General features: G+C 33.2%; 1 protein-coding gene across 2 annotated transcripts; it reads right to left on the minus strand.

Annotated features, from left to right (window-relative positions):
- Positions 1 to 690: 690 nt before the first annotated feature.
- LOC107021283 (alpha-galactosidase 3) lies at positions 691 to 6,981 on the minus strand. Of its 2 annotated transcripts, XM_015221910.2 has the most exons (16): positions 6,847 to 6,981; positions 6,541 to 6,761; positions 6,356 to 6,414; positions 5,783 to 5,839; positions 5,669 to 5,703; positions 5,275 to 5,378; positions 5,067 to 5,139; positions 4,486 to 4,544; positions 4,339 to 4,404; positions 4,158 to 4,241; positions 3,761 to 3,825; positions 3,603 to 3,685; positions 3,027 to 3,117; positions 2,783 to 2,841; positions 1,257 to 1,397; positions 691 to 1,027 (listed from the first exon to the last, which is right to left on the minus strand). In XM_015221910.2, the coding sequence occupies exons 2-16, from the start codon at positions 6,729 to 6,731 to the stop codon at positions 917 to 919; spliced, it is 1,278 nt and encodes a 425-aa protein (XP_015077396.1). In that variant the 5' UTR covers positions 6,732 to 6,761; positions 6,847 to 6,981; the 3' UTR covers positions 691 to 916. The 2 variants fall into 2 exon arrangements, with proteins under 2 accessions (XP_015077396.1, XP_027773916.1); XM_027918115.1 differs by having other exon boundaries at positions 6,541 to 6,952.
- Between the last annotated feature and the right edge of the window lie 1,661 nt (positions 6,982 to 8,642).

The following is an 8,642-nucleotide window of genomic DNA, read 5'->3' on the forward strand; positions in this document are numbered from 1 at the left end:
ATAACTAATCTCATCATAATTTATTTTCAAATCAAATGACTCCTAAGGTTCTTCTATAAAAATAATTTTTTAAATGGTTGTAATTAAGAACTCACTCGTATAAACAAACCAATAAATTTTTTATTTATCGATTTTGATCTTTAACGGTTCAGTTTTCGTAACCAATAAGAAAATGCTTCTAAAAAAATATATGACTTCTCTAATAAATTTGACGCGACAAGACAATAATGTAACTTTACAAATGCTTATAAAGTAGAAACAATAATTATAAACATGAAAAGAACTATACATGTCTAACAAAAATAGAAATTAAGAGGAATAAGGTTCTTACTTAAGGTTTGGAAGGTTTCTTTAATGTAAAATTATGAACTCAACGAATTATGAAATGAAGGCTAAATGACAAAGACATAACTAGTAAGATACTTTGATAAATACTTAATGTTTATGTATAGGTAAAAGTAGTAAATTATTAGTCTTAATGGGTTATCGATTTAACCAATAACCCATGATTGAAAACCAATACCGCACCGATGACCCGATATATATTCTTTTAATAAAACATTAAATAACCGTTAACCCAATAGCAATAAACCAATAGCATTTTTTTCAGTTTGATTTATCGATCTGTTCGATTTTTGCAAACCCTTACCGCCAATACTTATTGAATAGCTTGAAATATATTATCCCGTATAGACCACAAAAATAATCTATTTCTATAAATACTTTCAGTAACATAAAAAGTTATATTCATATGGAAACCAATTTACAAATTCGACTTACTAGATTGCAAGTTCAAAGGGAACTAGTAATGTATAAGAGCATGAAGAGAACAGTAGGCAGAGATGTAGATTAGAAAGACTAACAGGGAAGCCTACTATTGAGGTTGTACAAGCCGCGAACTCCTCTTGCACTTCAGTTATATAGAAGATCGAGTAGCTCTCTGTGGAGTTAAAATGTACATTTCACAGCCATGACCATTAACCCGGGCACTAAATGAGCCCACCGTGTTCTCTGAGACAACTTTATGCTGCAAAATTTCAACATAGGAAATGCGATCAGGGTAAACTTTTGGAATAATGATGCTAGTATGCTGAGTCAACGCAATGATGCTAGCTAATTCAGATGTATCAGCAAGAATTAAGTCACAAGCGATCTCGGGGTTACAAGTTGCCAAAAAGAGATGGCAGGCTATATATCAACAAAACAGGAGTTAGCAGTGGTTGATATAAAGCTGGCTATACACCATGCAGACTCACCTTCCACAAGTCTCTCATAGAGACGCTAATCGAGGGTTCTAGTCCAATGGCACTCCATTTAGCAGTAATAGTTGCAGCTTTTGAACATCTGTTCCAGAGTACCATAGCCAAACGGTTTCGAGACAATGGACCGGCCCAAACCTGAATAATATAAAATTAAAAAAACAATACAATAACAGTTTGGTAGAGCACAGAAAAGTTTAAACCCCTCAAACCTATTCCGTCTTCCCCCCAAAAGAAAAGGAAAATACATCCAAATGCATCTCAACAATAAAATCAGTAATAATAATAATAACAATAACCACAACAACAAGTATGCCTAATCTAAATTAGTTGGGGGCTATCCTAATCCTTTACATCCCCGCCCAACAGTCCAATCCAATGATCGCAGCATTCACTATTATTAATAATAATACTGACAACAAAATGAACTACTTTTGACAGAATTTTTTGGGCAAATCCTACATGACATAACACATCTTGACTAATCAGTTGAACACGTGGGTATTAAATTCTCATAGTGGCTGCATTGCCACTTGAATATCACAAGGAACTAGTGACGAACTTTGGCAAAACCATGGTTCTCTACATATAGCACGCGATCATCTTTGTGATTGTGTAGCAAATTCATCCACCCAAAAGAATGGAAGTTTTTGTTACATTGAGAAAACTCCATATTAAAACTAAATTCCAATGTGTCAAGAAAAAAGAAATGCGCTTTTCAGCTGATAAAATAATGAGTCAAACCTAGGGTTATATGGATACATTTCTTGCAGTTAAGTGGCATCTAGGGCTGGGAAAAAACTTTGGTAAATTCCAGGTAAAATAGCAGTTCAATCTTATGTCCGATGGAAGGGCTGCTTGTATGCCCTTGAGCTGGTAGATACTCCTTTTCTCAATAAGGTAATAATTCATGAAAGAAAGGGAAAAACTGTGCCCATATACAATAATTATACCAAAAAGCAGAAACCAGAAACCTTACAAAAATACATGGTTTTCAACTAAAAACACCTAATCATCTATACAAGTCGAAACCTCATGGGTGCATCAAAAAGAAATAAGGAAAGGCTATACCTTAATTGTACTAAATCTTTCTCTACATCCTAAAATGCGCTCCTATTCCTCTCTCCAAACGGTCCACATAAGTGCTAGGGGAGCGACACCATTATATATTTCTCTGTCTCATTCTCTCTGTTCTTTTTTTTTTTTATAATTGTAATTATTGTCAGCATCTACCTCTCTATGCATTGGGTATGTTATCTACCTCTCAATATGATCTTTTATTCTTTAGAGGAATTAATAGGTAGGAAACTTATCAATCAAATTCTCATCATCCTCTAGCTTATTTGTTCCAAAAAAAAAAGTTTCAACAGTAAGGACACTTCATTTCGGGAAAGCATCGAAGTATTTTGTGTTTAAACTACACCCATACAAAGGGCTCTTATGTCAGATACTGAAATAAGTAACAAATGGTGCAAAATGTAGATAATGAGAAACGATAAATGAGAAACAAGGTGCAACTAGACCTGCTGGCAACTATCTGGTCCAGAAGAGTAAACTCTCCTACCCTGAACGCCAAGGGGATCTGTAAAAGTGAAGAAGTTATCTTTTCATGAATTATTTTGTATCGAAAATTCAAAATCATATGCACATTGAAAGTAAAAAATTTGGGCTAATTAACCAGATACGATCCAAAGATACATAGTATGACCTCCTCACTTGATAAAATAAGGGTAGAGAATGGGTTATAAGGAATATAAAGCTCTTTACCTTGGTTAACAGCGATAACCTCTTTATTGGAAAGAATTTCTAGAGTATCAGCAGTGGTGTTTCTGACATCACAACCAATTATAAGTGGAGCCTACAATCGAAGCATACAGTCAGGTCATGAAGTAAGAGTATTGAAGCACACAAAGGCAATGTTTATTTCCATGAATAGCCAACATAACAGACCACTTCTTTTCTCACATATGTACCAGAACATGATAAATGTTTGAAAAGAAGGGGAGAACGAATAAACTCATGCAGTATGATGGACTAGTAATGAAAAATACACATTAAAGCTTCCAAACACTATTTTCCCCTTTTTTCTGAATAAAATATCTAGTCCCTATTGACCACATTCAATCCCCTATTTTTTTTTATCCTTATTTATACAAGGATTACCAACTCACACTCATACACCATTTAAACCAGGAAGCAATTTCACTGAAGAAAGGTTGTATCACTAATTTGTTGTTTTTACGGAGAAATTGTTTTGAAAAGGCACTGGATACAAAGTATTCCATCAGACAATCAAAAAGAGAAAACAAGAGAGGAATTTAAAAAAAAGTAGTCATGAGTTGCCTTCATCAGAGCCCAGATGCTAAAGTGCCCTTTGTACTCGTGGTAATTCATGCCGCCATTCCCAACTTCTAACATATCAGGATCTGCCAGAAGATATATAAGGTTAAACTCAGTCTTAGTCATGCTTAAAAATCTAGAGAATCAGGATCATCACCTACCGTTCCATCCACCGGGTCCAGCATAGGAAGCCCACTTGTTATTGATATCGGCAATGGTTGTCATGCTAAAAAAGTAAATAAATAAAATATATCAGTTAGTCTGATGTTTATTAGAACAGAGAAAAATTTCAGAAAAAGCAAAAAACCAAGTGATAAGCACAGCAAAAGAGCTGTCTTACTGTTATGTTAAGCTTGCATATTTATAAGTATCCAGCTATGTTTCATACTTAAGAGTAGAACTACAATCAAAATCTCTAAATTTCAAAGGTCATACATACATGTATAAATATCTTTATTTACCATAATGATATACGATTACAGAATAAAATAACAACAAGAAGATGAAATTTATCTTGCTTCCTTATTAATAATCAAATAAGATGAAGTAAGTTAGAACCTTATCCATGTATCATTGATATCATCTGTTGTACGCCAACTGTTTCCAATTTTTCCTGCCCATTTGGCAGGGTCATCAATGCCCCTGCCAAATTTAATAACAAAAGCACCAAGAAAGCTCTCAAGATGCTGGTAAAGAACTCCAGTACAAATTAAAGAAAGTGTCTCTAAGTTACACTTACCATTCACAAAGTGCGTAAAACATGGTTCGTCCAGTAGCATTAAGGGCATCCCGCATGGCTGGGTATCTGGAAACAATGTCTTAGTATTCAGATCTAATTACACACTTAAAGACAATTAAGTTAGACCTCACAGACTAAGAGCTGAACCTTTTTTGTGGTGGGAGGCCCAGATTGTAGCAGTTGTCGTACTTCAAATAGTCAACACCCTGTGTAGTTGAACAACCACAATATTAGTTAGCAAATGCAAAGTAAATCATCTACCACACCAAAAGAAATAAATGAAAAGCAACGCCAACACTAACATGTTAACCACTATTCAAGTAAAACCGTCTTACCTTGTATAAGAAATGCAATTAACAATATTAGCTAGTGATTTAATCAACATATGCAACTGTATAGTTTCTTCTTCATTTATTTTTTTGGCATAAGCAAAGACCATTATTTACTTGAAGTCATATCAAGCTTTTTGGCATTATGCTCTAAGTCTCTCTGACTACAACCAGTGATGCTCTAACCTCTAAGGCTCTTGGACAATAAATGGAAAAGGCTATAATATCAACCAGAAAATGAAAAAGAAAAAGAGGAAGAAGAAGCAAAGTATATTCTTCTGTTAATGTTTATTACCATATGTATATGTAACTCCACTCGGAAATCAACATTATTGTGTTTATCAATAAGGTGGAAGTTACTGAGTAATGGGATTGATGGAACAAAAAGGACAAACTAACCCAAGATGCCCAATGTTCTGCATCATTTTTTTCTTGAAACAGCGAACCTGGCCGAACTTGACATGTAAAAATCCTACATGATCCATTAACCGAACAGTTAGAAACAGGAGTATGAACAAACGCTTAATACCAGACGAGAAAATGTATTTTCATCTAATATTGGCATAGTCAAAAGATAATCAGACCAGGTATTTGGGATATGTCCTACCCAGCATCAGAATAGACACCAAGTTTTAGTCCCTTTGAGTGCACATAATCAGCTAGAGCTTTAATTCCAGAGGGAAAAGTTTTTGGGTCAGGAATCATTTCACCCTGCACAAGGATTGACAGATGATAAGCATCTCACACATCCACAAATGGCTAAAAAGGGAAGTTCAAACAAAAGTTCTTAAATGAGGAAATCAGTTAGCTCTTTCAGAACCAAAGTTCTAAAGATATAGGGAATCAAGGCATGAAAAATGTTCAGGAATGAAGGCTCCCGGCGGAAGAGTCAACGTGCACGCTAGCTGGTCTGAACACCATCGTCATAATAATATAATCATAACAAAAGAAGAAAGCACAATGTTGAGGAATAACATCCTAGCTTAGAAATGTAGACGCACCTTCGAATTTCGTCTCGATCTGGACCAACAATCGTCTACCAAGAAGAAAGCATATCAAAATGTCAAGATTCAAACCTTAAAAGCAAAGGAAATCCAAGTTCATCACAATCTTACCAATGTTGACATAAGTATAACCCAGGCTAGCCAAACCAGTTGAAATGAGTGCATCAGCTGCCAAACAACACTTCCGTGTGAGCTAATAAAACATTTAACACAATTTCAACAACTCCACTCCCACCCCAAAAACAGCATCAGAAAGTAGCATAGTTAAGACTTTCCAAACAGTTGAAGAAAATTCCTTCCCTTCTCCCCAAACAATCCAAATTAATGAAAACCTTCAATCCTGTTTTATTCTCTCCCCAGGACAAGAGCATAAGATACAACAAGAATAACATACCTTATAAAATTCCACTAAGCGGGGTCTGGGGAGGTTAGAGTGTACGTGGACCTTATATTTTTTTCCAAAAAGACCCTCAAGTGCATCAAACACGAGAATTATGTAAAGTCATTTTAACTGACATGAACCTCTAAGAAAAGGACATCAAAGAAACTCTTTATCAATGCATGTAACAAATGAAATTCCCCAGTTAAAGGAGAGCCTTTAGTTTCTCAAGAACTCACTTGTGGGATTACAATGGAATATTCTCAAGAATCTACCAAAACAAGGTGCAATACTCAGAGCATTACCTGTTTCCTTGATGACTGTTTCATTTATATTGCAGGCAAAAAAATTCCAAGTACTCCACCTGTTCCATAAATATGATTAATTACATAACTATAAAGTTGCAACTTTTAACACAAATTGAACTAGAAAGGTTCAATTTATGGAAAAAAAGAAACACAAGAAGGAAGTAGAGTTAAAAATAAGGCACCCCATCTGAGGAGTTAGAGCCAAGCCATTGTCAATTTGAAGAAATCCATAGTTGGAAGTATCATAGAGTTGAGAAATGAATGTGTCTTCAACTTTCAAGTAAGGATGAATTGGAAGCACTGTTGCCGCCGTCACTGACATCAAAAACACCGTTAAAGACACAACAGCAACGATGCCACTCCACTTTGCCATTCTTGAATTTTGGATTTTCGTCCACAAATTCTTAAAAAGAAAAAAATAGTGAAATTACTTAATTTGAAGTATTTTTTTTTTTAGATGAAGAACAGGAAAAGGTTGAAGTGTCTACTTGATTTGATGACAAAAAATGGTACTTTATACTGCACTCCAGATGCTACTATAAAATATTATGGCGAACCGTCCAATTCTTGCTAAAAGGATTTTTTTTTTAATTTTCAATGTTTTATATCATGAATATCGAAGCTTTAATTAAATTTATATTGTACACTACATGATTCATTTTGAAGGTGACATTCTAACAATTTTTCTGTTCATATTTAAAATTTGATTTTAAAACTTCTCCCAATCGATATCGATACTTATTTTGTGGGATAAAATCTTTTTCTAAAGCAATACCCTTTTTTTTTTTAAGAAAATGAAAAGTGTGTGTAATAGGACAAAAATAGGTTAGACATGTGGACAAGTTAAATCGTGACACACAAAAGTATGATGAAAATAAGTTAACGAAAAGGTCAATGAGTCTGTATCCGCTAGTTTAGTGACTTTTGGAATATCACTCACAGAATTATTGTTTTCATCACTTTCAAAGCATTCATTCAATAAATTTAATTTTTTTTTAAAAAAAATTAATGAATCTATATAATACAATGAATTTATAATATTTTTTAATTATTTAAACTATTGCATCCCTAAAGATGAATATGACAATTTTTATTTTATTTAAACAAAAGCCTAAATAAATAAATATTAGACCCTCTCTTTCTAAAATTTGACTTTTGGACCCCTTATCTCATCAAGTCACCCTCAATAAAACACTCTAGATTTCTCATTTTTATCTTTTATCTTTAAATTATGTTTTATACATCTTACACTGACCCTACATTGCTTGAGAAGGATAATCATATTTATTATAGAGTGGAGTAATCTTAAACAGAAAATATTAATTTGATAGGTGCTTCGAATATAAAATACGATAACAGATCAATCGTAATCTACGTTAATTTACACTAAATAAAAATAGAATAAGTGTTAACACGTCATCACATTCTGTGTATTTTAACGAGTTAACTACGGGCAGAATCAAATCATCAAAAATTGAGTATTTTATTGTGTAAATTAGAATTTAAGGAAGAGGACAAAGAAGCAAAGAGCACAAAATTTGCATTACAATTGATGATTCTTTTAGTTCTTCATCATTTTTATTTCAAGTTTTGGAATTTTCACTACTTATTTCTTTAGGCTTTTAAATTCTAAATCGTGTGTCGCTAAGTTTACAGAATTCTCTCAATCCTAACATATGAAGCAAAGTCCATCATTTATGGAATTTTTTACTTTTTTTTAGCACAATCACTTAATTGGTATGATCATTCTTTTAATTTTATTTTTGAGTTGTAGCGAGATTTAAAATTTAATGGAGCATGCATATGCGATTTTTCTATTGAAAGATTTTTGATGGCTACCAGGTGTTTGGAAAAATGTCTTAGCTAGAAGAAAATGTACTTTGTTTACATTGTTCAAATGAATATGGATTTTGCCTACTCCTTTTTAAATTCTTTAATATTAGAAATTGTAGCACAAACTTGCACAAGTTAGATAATTTACTATTTTTGTATAGACAACTTCTTTTGAGTGAATGTTTTTGCCATTCTCCTCAACAAAAGGTGTGCTCATGTGATGATACAAAGAAACAAACAAGGAAGACTTACAAAGGTGTTTTAAAGAATTTTTCGAAAAAATCACAATTCTTCACAAAGGTTACAATTCATCATAAAGATTATAACTTTTCAAAAATGTCACAATTCTTTAATATGAAAAGTTATATGCCTTTAATATAATATACACAAATAAATATAATATAATATAAAATATAGAAGATGTACTATTTTGGTGTTTTAAGTTGAGGGT

This window comes from Solanum pennellii, chromosome 6 (assembly GCF_001406875.1).
Source record: "Solanum pennellii chromosome 6, SPENNV200".
Classification (NCBI taxonomy): Eukaryota; Viridiplantae; Streptophyta; class Magnoliopsida; order Solanales; family Solanaceae; genus Solanum; species Solanum pennellii.

Bases quoted from the DNA above. Each gene is read 5' to 3' on its own strand.
- LOC107021283 (XM_015221910.2), bottom strand. From the start codon at position 6,731: ATGGCAAAGTGGAGTGGCATCGTTGCTGTTGTGTCTTTAACGGTGTTT. The intron at 6,415-6,540 runs GTGCCTTATTTT...TTTATGGAACAG, and splicing joins GCTCTAACTCCTCAGATGGG to GTGGAGTACTTGGAATTTTT. The intron at 5,704-5,782 runs GTAAGATTGTGA...TCTTCTTGGTAG, and splicing joins TTATACTTATGTCAACATTG to ACGATTGTTGGTCCAGATCG.